The 19,722-nt window shown below is 43.1% G+C and overlaps 1 protein-coding gene across 9 annotated transcripts in view; it reads left to right on the top strand.

Moving 5' to 3' along the window:
- CTNND1 (catenin delta 1) overlaps positions 1 to 18,689 on the top strand; it is a 51,792-nt gene extending 33,103 nt beyond the window's left edge. For 4 of the 9 annotated variants that reach the window (XM_041723152.1, XM_041723161.1, XM_041723154.1 and 1 more), the window contains 17 exons: positions 266 to 418; positions 823 to 1,358; positions 4,632 to 5,095; positions 6,212 to 6,395; positions 7,386 to 7,503; positions 7,979 to 8,132; positions 8,515 to 8,532; positions 8,983 to 9,051; positions 9,849 to 9,976; positions 10,079 to 10,229; positions 10,651 to 10,843; positions 11,181 to 11,295; positions 11,803 to 11,890; positions 14,793 to 14,855; positions 15,634 to 15,737; positions 16,156 to 16,242; positions 16,529 to 18,689. In XM_041723152.1, the coding sequence (XP_041579086.1) occupies positions 266 to 418; positions 823 to 1,358; positions 4,632 to 5,095; positions 6,212 to 6,395; positions 7,386 to 7,503; positions 7,979 to 8,132; positions 8,515 to 8,532; positions 8,983 to 9,051; positions 9,849 to 9,976; positions 10,079 to 10,229; positions 10,651 to 10,843; positions 11,181 to 11,295; positions 11,803 to 11,890; positions 14,793 to 14,855; positions 15,634 to 15,737; positions 16,156 to 16,242; positions 16,529 to 16,540 (2,637 nt within the window). In that variant the 3' untranslated portion in view covers positions 16,541 to 18,689. The remainder of the gene's footprint in view (positions 1 to 265; positions 419 to 822; positions 1,359 to 4,631; positions 5,096 to 6,211; positions 6,396 to 7,385; positions 7,504 to 7,978; positions 8,133 to 8,514; positions 8,533 to 8,982; positions 9,052 to 9,848; positions 9,977 to 10,078; positions 10,230 to 10,650; positions 10,844 to 11,180; positions 11,296 to 11,802; positions 11,891 to 14,792; positions 14,856 to 15,633; positions 15,738 to 16,155; positions 16,243 to 16,528) is intronic. The other 5 variants (XM_041723155.1, XM_041723156.1, XM_041723158.1 and 2 more) reach the window with 5 other exon arrangements.
- The last annotated feature ends 1,033 nt before the right edge of the window (positions 18,690 to 19,722 follow it).

The raw sequence follows: 19,722 nt of genomic DNA, 5'->3' as shown, positions 1-19,722 counted from the left end.
TTTGCTGTCTCTGTCACTTGGATGTTGATGTGACTATAGTTAACTCAGTTCATATTTATTAAGTGACTAGAGTGGAGGACTTCTGTCTTCTCTTTTGTACAAGTTCAAAAGGTGGGGATAGCTACCCCACTAAAAATCTTGGGGTCCATGGAAGATGCACGGGGAGGGGGAGTCTTTGTGTCTAGGGAGATTGCTTCTCCTTGGGTTGTACCGTTGATATTTATGGCTTAATAGTTGTTCCTTCCTTTTCCTCTTTTCCATACAGGATCACAGTCACCTTGTGTATAGCACCATTCCCAGGATGCAGGAACCAGGGCAGATTGTGGAGACCTACACAGAGGAGGACCCTGAGGGAGCTATGTCTGTCGTCTCTGTGGAGACCTCTGATGATGGAACTACTCGGCGCACAGAGACCACAGTAAGCTGAGACTTGTGTGAGGTCTAGGATGATGGAGGTCTTCATTGGTGGTGGTGGTGGTGGGGGATTAAGTACTTAATTAGGGTGGATGAAAGGTATTGATCTGTAGTGAAGGCATAAAGAAAGTGATCTCTGGCCAGATAGGAAAGATAGAAGAGATATGGGAAAATCAAATGGAATGAGGAAGAGAGAAATATACAAGGTTGCCAGTAGCTTCCCTTATAGTCATGGTTACTGCCAGCACAGATTTCCTGCTTAGGCACTAATAAGATGGAGAGAAAGGGTAGTGGTAAATGTAAGGCATTTCTAGATAAAGTGAGCTTGCCATAGGGGTTTGTTTCATTTCTTAGGTCTAGAATTTAGGCTTATATTGTGTTCACTCTTTTCTCTTTCCTTACGTGAAGGTCAAGAAAGTGGTGAAGACTGTGACAACACGGACAGTACAGCCAGTCCCTGTGGGACCAGATGGGCTGCCTGTGGATGCCTCATCAGTTTCTAACAACTATATACAGACTTTGGGGCGTGACTTCCGCAAGAATGGCAATGGGGGACCTGGTCCCTATGTGGGGCAAGCAGGCACTGCTACCCTTCCCAGGAACTTCCACTATCCTCCTGATGGATATAGCCGCCACTATGAAGATGGTTATCCTGGTAGCAGTGACAACTATGGCAGTCTGTCCCGGGTGACCCGCATTGAGGAGCGGTACAGGCCCAGTATGGAAGGTTATCGGGCACCTAGTAGGCAGGATGTGTATGGGCCTCAGCCCCAGGTTCGGGTAGGTGGGAGCAGTGTGGATCTGCATCGTTTTCACCCAGAGCCTTATGGGCTAGAGGATGACCAGCGTAGCATGGGCTATGATGATTTGGATTATGGCATGATGTCCGATTATGGCACTGCCCGTCGGACTGGGACACCTTCTGATCCTCGCCGACGACTCAGGTAGGGAAGAAAGGGGGAGGGTAAGGGTGTTACCAAGTCAGTGAAAAGTATTTCTTCTTCTAAGTATTTTTTTTTAATCAGAGACACTTGTGTCTTCCCTTTTGTGACTTTACTAAATACTGACTTGCTTTTTTTCTTTTTTATGATGGAAGTCCTATATTCTAATGACTTGTGGCTGTTGGTCTACATCCTGAAGAGTGGCCTTTGCTTCCGTGCCAAGCCTTGCTGCTATTTCTGCCTAAGATCTGGCCCCTTTTTTGGTGATAAGCAGCAGCACAAAGGAGCTTGGTGCCTGGGGCTATGGGATATTCTCTAGCTCCTATGAATTTCTTTAGCATCTGGTTTGGTATTAAGACAGGGTTGAGGGTTTAGGCTTTCAGGGCCAGAGTAGACAGTTAATGGTGTATGTGACAGCCCTCCCCATGGTGTTTTTAGTTTCAAGTTAAGAACAAACCTTGATCTCACCAAAGCTCTGACACTTTCTGTTTTGATTTTTACGTTTGGTTATAAAGTGAAAAGGGGGTGGCATCCTTTGAGGGTGGTACATTAGTGACACTCTGGAAGGTCACTAATCAGCTGCCTATTCTGACTTTACTACTCATATGGGATTCTTTGGTGATGTGAAAAAGGGAGTGATTGATTTTGGGGCTGGTAGAAGGTTTGCCTTGAAAGAATGCTTTGGAATAAAGGATCAGGTAGAACTATTTTTTTTTTTTTTTTAAAGATTTTGTTTATTTATTCATGAGAGGCAGAGAGACAGGCAGAGGGAGAAGCAGGCTCCATGCAGGGAGCCTGACATGGGACCCCAGGATCATGCTCTGGGCCGAAGACAGGCGCCAAACTGCTGAGCCACCCAGGGATCCCAGATAGAACTATTTGAATAGGCTTTGCAGGCCACATATAATTTTTGTTGTATGAACGTTCTTTTACAACCTTTAAAAAAACATTAAAAACCCATTTTTAGTTCTGGGACTGTACAAAAACAGGTTTGGCCCATAGGCTGCTGGTCCTGATTTAGAATAAATCAGAGACCTAGTGTTTTCCAGGCAAGGAAAAATAATAAGAAAGAAAGGAGAAGATTTACAGATGTCTCGGTGCTAAAGCTGTCCTAGCAGCTGTTGCTGAATTTCTATATGGGGTCATAACCTTCTAAAGCAAATGCCTTGGTGCTCATTTTCCTCCTATTAGGTTTGGTTAATAGCGACCTGGGCTAGGCCCCGGGTAGAGGCCCCATTATCTAAGCCTGAGTCATTCACCTTTTAGGTATTGTATCATTTGGACAGCTAGTCCAACTCCCATGTGACTCACCTTTTATTGGGGGAGGGGGCCGTGGAGTGGGCACCAGACCTCAGCTGGTGCGACTTGAAGCAGTGATAGATAACAGCTATCACTAAAGGAGTCTGCCCAGGGCGGTGGCCTGTCTGCTTGTTAACAAGTCCACTTTTCTGACTTCCTCATTAGTGGAGTTGGACCTAGGTGGGTGGGGGTGGCCAGGTCATTCTCTGCTCTGACAATTGACATAAAGAGAGCATTTGGGCCTGGTTCTTGGGTCCATTCCAGGGTGGCACTGGACTTGGAAACCTGCTTGACTAGCAAGAACATTAGCTGCTTCCTGTTCCAGGCCTAGGAGAGTAATACAAGGTCAAACGGAAACAGTAAGGCAGAATGATTAGTGGAAAAAGCACTGAACCAGAAGACTTCTGGTTCTAGTTGTGCCTTTGCCACTAGCTATATAGCCTCAAGCAAGTCATTTAATCTTTCTGGGCACAGCTTTGTTATTTGTAAAACAAAGGAAAGAATGTCAAGATCCACTGCTTATGGAAGAAGGAAATACAACTGAATGACCAAAAGTCCTGGCTATGGCAGTTGTTTTTGTAATTGCTTATACTGAAATAATAATGAAAGTTAAACATGCTCACTACAAAACTAGAAAAACCCAGAAAGGTACACCAGCGGCCATCGGTAAAGAACTACGGTTAATACTTTTGTGCACTTGCTTTGAGTTCTTTTTTCCTATGCATGTAGATCTGCCCTGACCTTATTTTTCCCCTACTAAACTGGAATCTTAACATACTGTTCAGTAGCCTCCTTTTAAAACGTAGCTATATAATCTGTTCATTTTGTTTCAGTGATATTAAAAAATAGTGATTTTTACTATATGATTTGTCCATCTGAGTTGCTGTTGAGTGGTTGATGTTGACAGCTAAGAGGCAGGGCCTCTTTGCTCTGGCTAACCTTGAGGTTTTGGTGACTGTGGGAGGGGTTTTGTGGAACAAACAACAGGCTTATTTGGAGAGTTCCACACAATAGATTCTCCTCTCCTATGGGAGAGCCAGAGGGTGAGATGAGCTCGCAGATAATGGGTCTCTTCCTTCCTGGTGGTTATGAATAAATAATAGTGTGACAGATTCACCCTCTAGTGGTTGCTGGTAGTACTGAAATAGGAAGAATTTTCTTCGGTGAGACTTTTCTCTAAGCCTTCCATTGCTTTGTCTCTTGTTCTCCTTCTCAGTCGTTGGGTATCTCAAGTGCTGGGGTGCTCAGTAGCCTCTGTTTTGACAGAATCCGAGGTATTGTTTTTAGAAATTGGAGGCTTAGGAACCATATCTCGAACACATTTGTTGAGTGTCAGAGATGACTTTGGGATGAACTGTGAAAATTAATGTTCAAGCTTATACCAAAGCCAGGTTTCCCTACGATATAGCAAGAAGGCCTATACTATTTCTACTCTTTTCACCTCCTCTTTTATAATTTCCAAAGTAAGACAAGGAGAGGCTTTAAATAAGAAGTGTGTTTAAGGGTCTAATCCCAGCAGCTGTTTCCTATGTGTAAATGCCTCATTTCCTGTTTAGCTGAAGGCTTGTAAGAACTGTTCTCAGACATTGTTTGCTGACTTCTTGGGTTTAACTCTGTCGTCTGAGGGTTTATTTCAGTCTCTATCCAGAGCGCTTAGCTGTCAGGTATCATTTAAGTCAGGATTTGATTCTGTTTTTGTGATTAACATCTCTGAATGCTAATTATTCTCTGAACTAGTAAACCTGACAGGAAAAAAGGTATTTTTAATCTAACTGCAGATGCCTTTGAAATTGTTCCCTTATCTCCTTAAGAAAAATTGATCAGTATATCATTTATGCAAAGGAGAGGTAAGATGTAGTGTACTAGAGCTGAAGTTACCCCTGCCTTGGAGGTAAGGGGTCATGGGAGCTCCCCAGGAAACCAGACTAGACAACTTGATGTATTCTTCTTTTCCCCTCGGTTCCTTCAACACTGCAGGAGCTATGAAGACATGATTGGTGAGGAGGTGCCTTCGGACCAGTACTATTGGGCTCCTCTGGCCCAGCACGAACGGGGAAGTTTAGCAAGCTTGGATAGCCTGCGCAAGGGGGGGCCTCCACCCCCTAACTGGAGACAGCCAGAGCTGCCTGAGGTGATAGCCATGTTAGGATTCCGCTTGGATGCCGTCAAGTCTAACGCAGCTGCATACCTGCAGCACTTGTGCTATCGCAATGACAAGGTGAAGACTGATGTTCGGAAGCTCAAGGGGATCCCAGTACTGGTGGGATTGTTAGACCACCCTAAAAAGGAAGTGCACCTTGGAGCATGTGGAGCTCTCAAGAATATCTCTTTTGGGCGTGACCAGGATAACAAGATTGCCATAAAAAACTGTGATGGTGTTCCTGCCCTTGTGCGATTGCTCCGAAAGGCTCGGGATATGGACCTCACCGAAGTCATCACCGGTGAGTTCCTGGACAAGGGCAGCTGCTGGGTTGGGGTTACCGTGACCCCTAGAGGTGTTGAGAGCTAGAAGAACTTCTGGTCCTTTTACTTTTGACTCAAGGTTGTGAACTGGTGATCTTTGGGCAGAGCTATCTCACTGATTTGTTTGGATCACATAAGGTTTTTGCAATTTTAAAGAATTGATTGCTGATGTTTAAGATTCAGAAGATTTCACCTAAAATTCCAGATGCTGGCTTCTATTAAAGTGTGAGAACTGGCAACAGTGGATCAGTTTTGCTACCCGACAGTAGCAAAGGTTTGAGATGTTATGTGTGCTCTCTGGTTTGCAATAATCCTGAACATACTTCGTTATCTTTAGCCAACTACTGCCATATAGCAAGTTGTCTCCCAAACGCTGAAGCTGGGAGTCTTTTGCCGTTTTTTCACTCTTTTGTCATTTCTTTTAAATACCTGTTTATCCTGACTTACCTGCCTGGCATGTGTAGACACTTGAGCTTGTGGTCCTTGCTTTTAGAAGAGTTGTTTTTCATATTGTGGGTTGTGATCCATTAGTATGTATTGAACACATTTGTGGATCCCGATCAGTATTTCAAGACAAAGCAAGAACGAGAAGTGGTATAGATTATTAATTCTCAACGAGGACTGATCTTGCCTGCCAGGGGACATTTGCAATGTCTGGAGATGGTTTGGATTGTCATTACTTGGGTTAAAGGGAGGGAGTGCTACTGGTATATAATGAATAAAGGCCACAGATATGCTAAACATCTAACAATGGACAGGTCAGCTTCCCACAACAAAGAAATATCTGGCCCAAAAGGTCAGCCATGCTGAGTTTGAGAAACTCTGGTATAGATAACCCAGAGAGCGTTGCTTATAGAAAGTATTTTATGAAACTTTATTTCTTGATATACATGTATGTATATATGTATGTATGTATGTATATGTTGAGCCATAATGTATATTTCTTATGGGTCACAAACAAAAGCTTTGAATATCATTACAAGGTATTTGGTCATTGGGGAAGACTGAGAAATGATGGAATAGGGGATTCTCTTTGGTATTCTTAAAACATACTGTCTTGGGTGTTGAAGTATCTGATGAGTTGTCTCTGCCAGGAACCCTGTGGAATCTCTCATCCCATGACTCAATCAAAATGGAGATTGTGGACCATGCATTGCATGCGTTGACAGATGAAGTGATCATCCCACATTCTGGTTGGGAGCGGGAACCTAATGAAGATTGCAAGCCACGCCATATTGAATGGGAGTCAGTACTCACCAACACAGCTGGCTGTCTTAGGTAACATAAGGGCTTCGAGAGTATGAAGATTGAATTTTTGAGGACTAATTTAAATTTAAAAAAGAAATTCTTTTTTAATTCTTTAGCCTGTCATTCAGCTTCCATTCCTATCTATATTGCACACTGATTCCAGCCTGTCTTTCTACCTTTGTTACTACTTGCTTGTGTGCCACATACTTTTGATATGTCAGTTTACTTGTTCCCCTACACATCCTCACTTCTGTGTCTCTTTGACTTTGTTCATTTGATTTTGTAAACATTTGTTCAATATCTACCATGTGGAAGGCAGTTAGTTGTCTTAGTCCCGAGCTTGTGTGTGTCTGTGTCCCTGTCCTCAGTGACCTGTATTTTGAGTAAAGCTGCAATAAATGCAACAAAAGGAGTACAGAGTCCTAGAATGGAGAGGGAGGAAGTTGTGTTCTTCCCTCAGGCCACAGTGTCCTTGTTTCTTTGTCTTTTTTTTTTTTTTTTTAAGATTTTAAGTAATCTCCACCCAACGTGGGGCTTGAACTTAAAACCCTGAGATCAAGAGTCACATGCTCTATCGACTGAGCCACCCAGGTGCCCCTCCTTATTTATCTTATGAGGCTAAATTCAAATTTGCCTTTATTTAGGAAAGTTTTCCTGATTTCTTTTTCTATCCTATAAATGTTGCAGTGTAGTCTTTCTCTCTGGAATACCCCGTATGCTCTGCCCCATTCTTCATTTGTACTTCTGTGCAAGAAGTATCTATGTGATCTTAAAGTTTTGTTGGTATACTTTACTTAGACCCTCCCTAGTCCCCCCACCCCCTGCGGCCTTGTTATAAATGTCTGAAAGTGGGGAATGTCTTACTCAGCTTTCTCTCACCTACAGTGCCTTGCTTTATAACAAGTATTCACTAATTGTTATACTAAAAAGAAAAGGTATGGAGGAGGTTTGTAATGTTGAAGATATTAAAGGAGGATTTCTAGATCTGAGTCATCTTGAAGCCTCTTCCTTCCCCTTCAGGAATGTCAGCTCAGAGAGGAGTGAAGCTCGCCGGAAACTTCGGGAATGTGATGGTTTAGTGGATGCCCTCATTTTCATTGTTCAGGCTGAGATTGGGCAGAAGGATTCAGACAGCAAGGTAAGTTAATGGCTGAGTGAATTCCATTCATAGCGACCATTAAGGTACCTGTAGCGCAGACCTCCCCAGCTCAGGCTTTCAAATGACATTAGGTATCCATGCATACCAGCCCCCCTGCCTAAAGTAGATGTTCACCTTAGAAGAAAACCGTTTTCTCTAGCATTTCCGTCACCTGTGTCACCTATTTTAAGGCTGTTCAGCTGTATTTCCAAGGTTATATATTTTTCTAAGTAGGAAAAAAGGGTGACCCTGTTTTGTGTCACACACCAAATGGTGGCAGAAACCTTCCATTAGCCTGAGGCTGCAAGGATTTTGAGAAGCTTGGTGCACTTAAGAGGCTTTGTGAGAGATGATGGATTAGGCTATGCTTTTGGGGATCAGTATATTAATTCTTGAATCATGGAAACCTGTACTTGTGGGGAAATCACGATAGACGTTCTCCTCATTCACCGAGCCCTTCTCTTGTGTTGTCAAGCTTGTGGAGAACTGTGTTTGCCTTCTTCGGAATCTGTCCTATCAAGTGCACCGGGAGATCCCACAGGCAGAGCGTTACCAAGAGGCACCTCCCAGTGTTGCCAACAATACTGGGCCACATGCTGCCAGTTGCTTTGGGGCCAAGAAGGGCAAAGGTGAGTCTTGGGTCATTGCCCCTTGCTCTTTAGTGGTAGGACAGGAAGGGGAAGGAACACTTTTAGCTTTAGGTACAAAATACTTGCTGAGTGATACATGAGTCCTCCTAGTCAAGGATATCTCCTTGCTCTGCAGCTGCTTTCCTATGTAGTGTGCAGTGATAGTGGTGGTGGTGGTGGTACTGGTATCAGTTTGGGGGCAGTAAGGATGAGAATTCAACTAATCTGGGGCCTTCTCCCCCATTCCTCCTTTGTGTTTCCTGTGTTTTCCTTTTCCTCTCTGCTTCCCTGCTTATTTGCCCGTGATCATGTTGACACCTCTCTCCTGCATTTTTCTTCCTTCCTTTCTCTCTGCTTTCCACCTTGGGTGACGCACTGGAAGATGAGTGGTTCTCCAGAGGTGAGTGGAGTCTTTGAAGGTGCTTCCCTACTTCTAATTTGCATGCTTTGGTTTTAGCTTCCCTAGTATTTCCTAACCCTTCCCTGTGGATGCATGTAGGAAAATTCAGTTGAGGAGGACCATGGAAACAAGTTCAGCTCTTTGGAGCTAGTGGCTCCTGGCATGCTATTCCTGGGCAGCAGTCCCAGTGATCAGAACTCAGGACAACAGCAACCACGGTGCTTATCCTTGTCTTACCTGTCTGCTGCCTGTTTTCTGTCCTTGTTTCTGTGCAGCCCCCTGTAGGGACGGGGGTGGGGCTTGTTTTTTTGGTTTTGGGTTTTGGTGGTTTTTTTTCCCCCCCTCTTGATGCATCTCTGATCAAAAAGATTTTGACTGAAGAATAAACGTGCACCACATGGACTCTTTCTCAAACTTTTTACTCCTCTTTCCTTTTTTTAATTTCCAAAGGGAAAAAACCCACAGAGGATCCAGCGAATGATACAGTGGATTTCCCTAAAAGAACTAGTCCAGCTCGAGGTAGGTTGTCTTTTTCTTTTTAGTCTCCAGGGTCTCTTACATACACAAATAAGCTTCAGGTAGCCTAGCAGTAGGCTGTGCAATATGATCATTGTTCTTGTTCCTCCAACTCTGGATGTGGAGTGATGGTGAAGCATTGGGAAACTGGTATTGTAGCAGTAACTTGTGAAGGATGGCTTGTTATGGTAACTTTACAGATTATTGGAGGATGAGTAAGGTCCCAATGGTATGTGAGGCTAGAAACATTAGGTGCCTTAAGTAACCACTATAGTCCTTAAGACTTAATCATCACCTGTTATAAGAAGCCTCTTTCTCACAGTTTGGGTGTTTATATTTATCAATGCAGTGGGCTTAAAATTCACAGCTCTTCATGGATATAAAAATGTTTATATATTATTAAATCTAGGATAGGCCTCTTATACTTAGTCATAGTAAAGGTGAGCAGAATGACTCAGTTAAGTTAGAAGCAATTAATTTGAGATGAGGAATCTGTGACCCTGTGTGCTATCAGTGGGCAAATGAATCCTCCAAGTGCCAAGGCCAAAGTAAACTGTGGAAGGCAAGGAGGAAGGAGACAGGAGTTGCACATGATAAGTTGATGTCTGTTCTTCTCCTACCGTGGATGAATTATTCTTAAGAAGGCATGGACTCAAGCCTCTGAGTTGGCTGTAGGGAGTCTAATGGTATAGGAGCATAAATCCATCAATCCAGAGTACTGAGGCTGGACTTCAACCAGCCAGAGCCTGGTGCATAGGTACTGACTAGCTTCTTCTGCTTTCCTGCCCTTTCTTGTGCAGGCTATGAGCTTTTATTTCAGCCAGAGGTAGTTCGGATATACATCTCGCTCCTCAAAGAGAGCAAGACTCCTGCCATCCTAGAAGCCTCAGCTGGAGCCATCCAGAACTTGTGTGCTGGGCGCTGGACGGTGAGTACCTTTTTGAACATGGATTTAGAGGTGAGAGGACTCAGCTGACTAGTTTGCCGCCATTTGTAATCTGTTCTATCTCTTTCCACATGTTACTTCTAGTATGGCCGATACATTCGCTCTGCTCTGCGTCAAGAGAAGGCTCTTTCTGCCATTGCTGACCTCCTGACCAATGAACACGAGCGGGTAGTGAAAGCTGCATCTGGAGCACTGAGAAATCTGGCCGTGGATGCTCGCAACAAAGAACTTATTGGTAAGGAGTTGGATGTGAACCATTAGTTCAGCATCTAGTACAAAGCCTCTCATCCGGCAGATGCTGAATCGTTTATTATTGAAATGACAGAGGTGGAATTCTAGCTAGCCCTCCGTAGTTTGCGATCTGAGGGTTCTAGTTTAACAATTCTTAGAAAGACAAGAAGTGTTGACTCTTCAAAAACAGAACAGAGGCAACTCTTTATTTAAAGCACATCCTTTGTTAGTAGGCATTGTTAACACTTCCACACATTCTCACTGATCATATCTTCCAATATAATAGTCTGTAGCAGAATGAAGTTGATTCCTGTGGACAGGACTGGCACTATATATGATGAGTGTAATTAAGTATAGTGGTAGGCTCCTCATAGCTGGACTTGGCTTGTTCTCCCTGCACAATTCCTTTCGTCTTAATGCTGTAGGTAAACATGCTATTCCCAACTTGGTAAAGAATCTGCCAGGAGGGCAGCAGAGCTCTTCCCAGAATTTCTCTGAGGACACTGTGGTCTCTCTCTTGAACACCATCAACGAGGTTATTGCTGAGAACCTGGAGGCTGCCAAAAAGCTTCGAGAGACACAGGGCATTGAGAAGCTGGTGTTGATCAACAAATCAGGGTGAGTTTAGCACTTAAAACAACAACTGGAAGAGTTTGAGTGTGCTGCTTGAAAGGAGCACCCCCTTTGCTTTCTAAGCTTATTGTCCCTTATTTATATGTGAATTATGAAGAGATACTGCTGTTCTTTATCTTAATGTTGAGCTATCAGTTGATAACGCCCTTTTCTATCAGACGTTTTTTTGTGCATCACTGTTGGGGACAGAATACAGAACTTGTTGAATACTTGGTCTTGCCTATTTTGGCATTTCTGTTACATTACATTAGAGAGTACAGGTTCTCAGCTTCTTCCCTGGTCTTAATGTCCCAATTCCACCTGGTATTACTTTCCTCAAAAGGAACCGTTCAGAAAAAGAAGTCCGAGCAGCAGCACTTGTATTACAGACGATCTGGGGCTATAAGGAACTACGGAAGCCACTGGAAAAAGAAGGATGGAAGAAATCAGACTTCCAGGTAGCGTAGCTCTGGGGCCTGAGGCATGTACTTTTGACATGGGTCTCATGTACCACTTTTGTCTTTGGTTTCTTGTGCTTCACTATCATGTTAAGTCCTACTTTATCCCAAGTCTTAGTTAGGAAATAATTTGGTTTACTCCTCCTCCTGAAAGGAGTAGTGCCTGTATGCTTCATTTGCTGCCCAAACGGCCGTGGCCTTCCTCTGTATCACAGCATGCTGTCTGTGCTGGTCATGATGAAGGAACGTGGTCTTTTTGACTTTTCCCCAAATCTGCCACAGCCCCTTGAAGGAAGTCACCTTCTCTGTTGTCTCCTCTTTAGGAACATAAACAGAAGCTGTAACATCCTAGTTTGTTTCGTTGTATAGGTATTTATTTAACCCATATGAATTACCTTTTGGTGAGAGTTGTGTTTGGGAATAGGGACCTGAAGGTCTGCCCACTGGGGAATAAGATGGGGGTGAATTCAGTGTTCTGTGACATTGTTGCATTTTGTTTGCCTCCAGGTAAATCTAAACAATGCTTCTCGAAGCCAGAGCAGTCATTCATATGACGACACCACTCTCCCTCTCATTGACCGGAACCAGAAAACAGGTGCAGTATCTAAGGGGCTCACCCTTCTGCTTTTACTCCACCACTGCTGTTCTTTAGTGCGTGGGCTACCTAAGGAATAGAACATAAATGTGTTATTGAATGAGCTAATATTTTGGTAAAGGGTAATAATACTTGGGGATTTTACAACAGAAGCAGCTAGGTTTGAGCATTAGAAAATGAAACAAAAGCAGGAGCCTGGGTGGGATCCTCTGTCCTTCCTTGCAGACTTACAATGACAGGACAGTAAACCCTCATCTCTCCATATCCTCTCTTTGAGAGAGAACTGACATCTATCATTGTACATGTGTAAGGTGTACAACACAAATGACTCGATACATGTATATGTCACCTAATGATTATTTTTTGCTTTTTAAATTTCCACGTAATGTCAAGTAACATATGGGCTGTTGAAAAATTAGAAAATGCAGACAACCGGAAAAATAACAACAAAACCACTTCTATTTTTTTTTTTTTTAAGATTTTATTTATTTATTTATGAGAGACACAGAGAGGCAGAGATAGGCAGAGGGAGAGGCAGGCTTCCTGCAGGGATCCCGATGCAGGACTCAGCCCAGGGCCCTGGTATCATGACCTGAGCCAAAGGCAGATGCTCAACCACTGAGCCATCAGACATCCCAACAAACCACTTCTGTTATTACCCAGAGATAACCGCTGCTCTTTGTGGTTTTATCTTTTTTTTTTTTTTTTAAAGATTTTATTTATTTATTCATAAATAAAGAAACAGAGAGAGAGGCACAGTACAGGCAGAAGGAGAAGCAGGCTCCATGCAGGGAGCCTGATGTGGGACTCGATCCCTGGTCTCCAGGATCACACCCTGGGCTGAAGGTGGCGCTAAACTGCTGAGCCACCCGGGCTGCCTGGTTCTATCCTTTACACACTTTTGGCATGTGAGCAAATACATTTTATCCCCAAAATATGAATTACGTATTTTGTTTTAGGAAAAGTTTTCTTTTTCATGGAAGTGTATATTGTAACTCTTGTTATCTTGAGGACACTTGGCTTTTGCCTCAGTCAGGGCTCTTGAAATGTGGTGTGAGGATTCCTATGTCTATTGACATTTAGGCCAATTGTACAAAAGCCCTGGTGATGCACACTGGTGGTGCTTGTTGTGGCAGCTCTGGCAGGGACATCAGACCAAACCAGTCATTGTAGTCTTTATTGCCATGGACTCACAATTTAAAAAGGAGCAAATTTCACTTAAGAATGTACTTGATGAAAAAAAAAAAAAAAAAGAATGTACTTGATGGGGCAGCCCCAGTGGCTCAGCAGTTTAGTGCCGCCTTCAGCCCAGGGCAGGATCTTAGAGACCTGGGATCCCGCGTCAGGCTCCCTGCTTGGAGCCTGCTTCTCCCTCTGCCTGTGTCTCTACCTCTCTCTCTCTCTCTCTCTCATGAATAAATAAGTAAAATATTAAAAAAAATTTACTTGATGGAGCTGTAAAAATTAATTTTATTGTTTGTAACCTTGAGTACACATCTTGAAATATCCTGTGCTGCATACAAAGCATAGTGGTTGACCTGAGGAGAACACTAGTGCCATAGTTGGAGTTTCTAAGTGGATTAGCCACTCTTTTTATGGAATGGCATTTTTCCTTGAAAAAAAGGATGATCAACTACAGCTATTCAGGCTTGAATATTTGCTAGATATTTTCTCAAAAATGAATGCCATGAGCTTGTCACTTTGAGGAAAAATAAGTGACCATACTTGTTACCTGAATTTTCAAGTGAAAATGATAATTGTGACAAACCTGTACCTGCCGTTATGAGTCTGGTAACACCCCAGTACTTAAAAGACTTTTTAATGAAATCTGTGGTGATGGTAATGAATGTGATTTTTTTTTTTTGATGTTGCATAATGAAATGTGTTAACATTTAGAAGATCTGCATTACTCTGTGAACCAGTATTTTTCAAGCGACCAATGCGTGATGTTTCAGAATCATGCATAAGTAATTGACCTATTCAAAGTGCAAGACGGACCAATGTCTTTTAATTTAACAAAGTATGAAGAGATCGTTCATTTGGATTCAGATTCCATATAGTTGCTAACCTTAGAGGAGCTGTACTTGTTGAGTGTTAGGATACTATCAAAGAATATCCAGTTATCTGAAAAGATTATTAAAATTCTCCTTGTTCTAACATTTTATCTGGAAGTTGGATTTTCTTATAAACCTCAACTAAAATTACATCACAACAGATTGAATGCAAAAGCTGATATGAGACTCCAGCTATCTTCTATTAAGCCAAACCTTAAAGAGATGTGCAAAAATGTTATTTAAAACCCCCCCGTGCTTTTTAAGTGTTTAAAAGTTAACATGGAATAGGTAATTGTTACTTTTTTTTTTTTTTTTTTTTTTTAGGATTTTATTTATTTACTCATGAGAGACACAGAGAGAGAGAGGCAGAGACACAGGCAGAGGGAGAAGCAGGCTACACGCAGGGAGCCCGATGCGGGATGGGATCCTGGGACTCTAGGATCACTCCCAGAGCCGTAGGCGGCGCTAAACCGCTGAGCCACCCAGGCTGCCCATAGTTGTTACTTTTAAGTGAAATAAATATCTAAAATTTCCAGTACAAATGGTAATACATATGACCGACACCAATGGATGCTTTTTGGATCTTAATTTTTAAGAGTGTAAAGGGGTCTGGAGACCAAATAATTTGACAATTGCTGGCTTAGAGTGAATGATTTCTTATGTTAGGAGTCCTTTGGAAAGGGATCTCTTTCAGTTCCATGAGGGCTTTGTCTACTATCTGGCACATGGTGGGTACTCAGTAAAAATTTGACGAGAGGGAGGGAGGACCAACCAGAGAGCATTTTTATGATGAGCATAGAGTTTGAAGAGTTGGTTTTTGACCTGGATAACTTTCTGACTTCGTATAGATAAGAAACCTGATCGGGAAGAAATTCAGATGAGCAGTATGGGATCAAACACAAAATCTTTAGGTAGGTGATTAATTCCTGCCTGAGGATATGGAGTGATTTTTCACTGAGATGAGAACTGCTTGGCCTTGAAGTTTTTTTTTTTTCTAGCACCTTCACCATTTACCATCCTGAAAGAGCATTCATTGGCTGGACATTTCCATTTGTGAGGATGTAAGGAGAGTTAGTGAAACTTGATCCACCTACTTTCTTCCACATTCCTACCTACTCAGAGGTTAAAAAAATAAAAATCTTCATTCTCCACCCCCCACTCCCACCCCCACTTACTACAGAATCAAGTGTGGGTCATTAAACTGTTAAAGCCTTTCACTGGCTGGCCCCAGGCTCCCTCTCCCTCTTTCTCCCTTGTACTCTGTTTCAGCCCTCCCTGGTCTAATTTGCTATTTTGTCTCTTTATACTTTTTTGGTTTTGCTCAGGTAATACCTCCTAACTGGAATGCCTTTCCTCTTTGCTTTGCTAAATTTTCTTCATCCCTAAGGCTTAACTAAGTCCTGTCTCCTTTGTTAGGTCCTTCCTGACCGTTGGCAGTGCACCTCACTCTCTCTCCTCTTAATTCCAATACCATTTATAGACAGCTCGCTTCTGTTTAGCTTTATTATCATGTGTCCTACAAGTTCTTTTTAAGTCCGGGACCTTAAGTCAAGGACCAGACCTTAATGCCTTTTTGGAGCATTTGACAAAGTTCACTTCCCAACAGGGGTGCCTAATTCACACCTCTCTGCTTAATATATATTGTACACCAGAGGGAATATCCTGTTTCTTGTACTTTTCTTCCTCTAGATAACAACTATTCCACACTGAATGAGAGAGGGGACCACAACAGAACACTGGATCGATCCGGAGATCTAGGTGAAATGGAGCCATTGAAGGGAACACCCCTGATGGTAAATTCTCTTTTATATACTGTTGTCCTTTGAAGGCTAGTTCTTTTTTGAAAGCTGCATGTTTTGTGAAATAGGAAAAAAGTACCTAGTGAAAGAGTATCCTTTTCTGGTAGGTATTTTCAGGCAAAGTAGGAGTTTTGACTCATGTTGGGATTTCTTGGGTCCAAAATTTGCAATGGTTAGGTTAGGTTAGGGGAAGGAAGACCATAAATGTGTTACTCATGTGACTAATGCTAATTTATCTATTCTCATACATTACTTTCTTCCTGTCCCTGCCTTTTCTCGAATATCTTGCCCTTTTCTTACAATCTCTTGTTTCGTTTGAGTTGACCAGTTGGGATTTTTTCTTAGATCTGGCACACACTCACAAGGTTTCTATTTCCTTATTCTCATACTAACAAGTTGCATGTGTTCACAGCAGGACGAGGGGCAGGAATCTCTGGAGGAAGAGTTGGATGTGTTGGTTTTGGATGATGAGGGGGACCAAGTGTCTAACCCCTCCATGGTATGTCCTCCAGCCACCCCCAAGATGGTCCTTGAGGAAGGAGACCCCTGTGTGCCAGCAGTTTGCCAATCATGCTGATCTGATCAGGCCAGAGACCCTAGTCTCAGCCACGTGGAGCTTGGGGGTGCTGCTTCTGTGATTATTGCCTCTTATGAGGCTGGGCCATGCCTCTGGTGATCTGATTCTCCATTATGTGCTACTTTCCTCCCTTCAGATTTGCTCAGCTGTCTTTTGGTTCTCCTCATTCCCAACCCTATTAACATTTCTTTCTCTTTTTTCCCTACAGCAGAAGATTTAGCACCACTATCTCCGCTACATCTGGGCTTATAATATATGTACTTTTATTTTTTGGTGGTGAAATGGACTGATGATTTTTCCCTTTCTTCGCTGGACTATTGTGCCAACTGCCAGGCTGCCTCCTGCCCTTACAGCCCTAAGTGGCCGCCTTCTTTCCACCAACTCCTAACTTCTTCCAGTGAAGCTTAATTGTCCCTCTTCCCCTCTCCAGATCCCCTCCGCTCCCAAGAAGCCTGACTCAGTTATATGCGTATCTCGAGAAACTGCTGCAGATTAGCTCTTTTTGCCAGTTCTCCCTGGAACTCTTGGCCTTGTATGGAGGGAGGGAGAGAATGGGAGTCCTCACTGGAAGCCATGGGAAGAATTGGAAGTTACATGCTGTATATGCAGTGTCCAGCACTCTGATAAACTGATGATTCTTAATCCAGATTTTTTTTTTCCTGGTGGGGAAGGGACTTTTATTTTTTTGGAGAATGGGAAGTGTGAGTTCTTCCCTTTTCCCTGATGACTATTTTTGAATCAAAGAAGGCTGGCAACATTAGCACATTCCACCTGGCAAAGGCCTTTGAGTAAGTGAAGGTCTCCTAGAACTGAGATTAAGAAACCTTGCTCTCCTCATCTCCAGGGCAGGGACCATCATGGACCTACAGACTCCATCTCTTCTCCAAGCCTCATGCCAACCCTGGGCTGCTGCCATTGCCCCTTATTGAGGCTGTCCTTAATCTTCCTCTCCCATCCTGTGATAATGTCTGCTGACTTGGCCGGGCCATTTGCAAGAGGCTGTAGAAAGAGGAGAATGTGTCAAGGAAGACTTTTTGGGTGAGAAGGAGCAGAAAGATGTCTTCTGGGGAGGAGAAGAAGCTCTAGGAGGAGCTAGTAGGAATGTACATGAATCAGTTAGTCTGAAACTGGCAGGAAGCTTTGAAGCTGGCTTCCCCCTGCCCTTACGTTTCCTTTTTCTACCCTGATAGCCCTGCCCCTCCCCTGCCTCTCCCCTGGATTGGTTGGCTGACAAAAGGACTTGATGTACATACTCCTGCCCCCTTTACCCATAAAAGGTGGAGATCACCCCTGGATTTGCCTCTTCTTTGTGCCTTTGGCCTGGGGTGCATCTCCTCCTTCCCTTCCATGTGCCTTTCTTTGCCTCTGCGCTCTCATTTTCATGATTTTGCAAATTATATTTTGTTGCTTTCTTACCCACTATTGGCCCTAAATAGCAGAAAGGAGAGGTGACCTAGAGAACCTCAGATTCTCCGTTGGGAGTTGGTAGAGCCTCTGATTTCAGCCATTCAGCTTTTGCTCAATAGTATGGTTGGGATTTTGCAAAAATCCTGTTTTGATGAATCTCAAAATATGGGAGGAGTGAGTGGTGCGACTCTTATTCCTTAGCTGCCCAGAATTTTATCACCATCATCTCTGAAGGGGCTGGAGGGAAGTTGCATCTCTGCCCTCCCTCCCAGACCCCCTTTCCCCCACCCCCCAGTACCTCCTCCTTTCAGTTTAGTGTTTATTAGTGGGTTGGGCTAGAGGAATCAGCTGCTGTGCTGGTTGACTTTTTTTTTTTTAAACCCTTTTCCTTATTTGCCTTTTACTCCTCCCCTTAATCTAAAAGCTCTGTTCAATGCAACTGGAAATCTTTATCCTTCTCTTTCCCCCTCCCCTGATATATTGAGGCTATGGGGTAGGAGAAAAGTGCACAACCCACCATCCCCTTCCCTTTCCCTATGCATTAAAATCCCTTATTTACCCTCTCCCCCATATCTTCCCACTCCTTTTCTGGCAAAAAGGAGCCTTTTCCCCTCTTTGACTCTAAGAACATACTGCACAGGGGAAATTGCCCCCATCTGGACCTGGCTCCACTCTTGGTTTCTCTTGTCCTCTTCTGCTCTTTTCCTGGTGCTCTTTTTCTTGGTGGGGTGTGGGTAATAGAACAGCCATGGGCTTTTGGGGACCTTTAACTATTTTTTTTTCTTTTTTGTTTATAAAAACACTAAACATTCAATTCCAGAGAACCAAAAATCCCACCTCCCCACCGAATACTACTAAGGGGCATGTCTTCTGCTCCATACCTTTCCTGTTTTTTCTTTCTCTCTTGTTAATGCTTTTAAAAACAAATGAGTTTTTTATATAAATAAAGTTTTTAAAGTGTGTATGTGGGGGGTCTGTGTCATTTCTTCACTTTAAGCTGTGTCTTTTCCCTCCTTTCATCTTGGTTACTTCCTCACGTGTATCCGTGTCCTTCTCTCCAGAGCAGCCAGAAGGGGGTTGTACTGGGATGGATTTATTGTGAGCTCAATCCCAACTCTTACGAAGCAACACTCTTTTTAATTACATATGAAACATTTTTCCTCTGAAGATTCTTAAAAATGAAATGTGGCTGAGTATGGGAAGCTTGTTGCTAACTTAGAGATAGGAAACTAAAGTATAAGGAATTGATGACATTCTTAGTCACTGGAATTCTTTAGCAACATTTGACCCAACGAATGTTGAACAAAGCCCATTGCAATACATGGCCCTCTTGAACATATAGCATTTATGACCAGAAGGTTAGAAGCTACCAACTCCAAATGCTCTCCTAATAAACATGAAAATGTGGAATTAAAAGGCTCATGTATATAAGTACTGAATACTGGGTCACAGTGTTGCTTTTCAGGCTATTGGCAATCCTCTAATAGAAGGGACAGACCTATAGCTGCTTTTGTGTCCTACCAAATATGTGGGTGGGCAGCAACCACTTGTTGGGTTGCTAGGGATCGTTTTTTACTGCGGAGGCCAAGGATTAAGACCTATGGAAAGAGACTTATTTTTCTGGGGCCCCTATTTCCTGTTATATAATTAAAACTCGAGAATTTATGTAAAATGCTTGCTGTATGCCCAATCTTTAGATTAAAAATCTATAGCTTCTGATGATGGTCATGTCTCAATTTTGTTGAACTAGGTCTTGGGTATGAAAACTTTCTTGAGCTAGTGAGACCAGGAAATCTAAGCACGGTAGCTGATCCCTTTTATTTATTTTTTTTATTTATTTATTTTTTTTAATTTTTATTTATTTATGATAGTCACAGAGAGAGAGAGGCAGAGGCACAGGCAGAGGGAGAAGCAGGCTCCATGCAGCGGGAGGGATCCCGACGTGGGATTCGATCCCGGGTCTCCAGGATCGCGCCCTGGGCCAAAGGCAGGCGC

Source organism: Vulpes lagopus, chromosome 11 (genome assembly GCF_018345385.1).
Source record: "Vulpes lagopus strain Blue_001 chromosome 11, ASM1834538v1, whole genome shotgun sequence".
NCBI lineage: Eukaryota > Metazoa > Chordata > Mammalia > Carnivora > Canidae > Vulpes > Vulpes lagopus.
The sequence above is the reverse complement of the archived record's forward strand: the minus strand, read 5'-3'. Positions and strand labels throughout refer to the sequence as shown.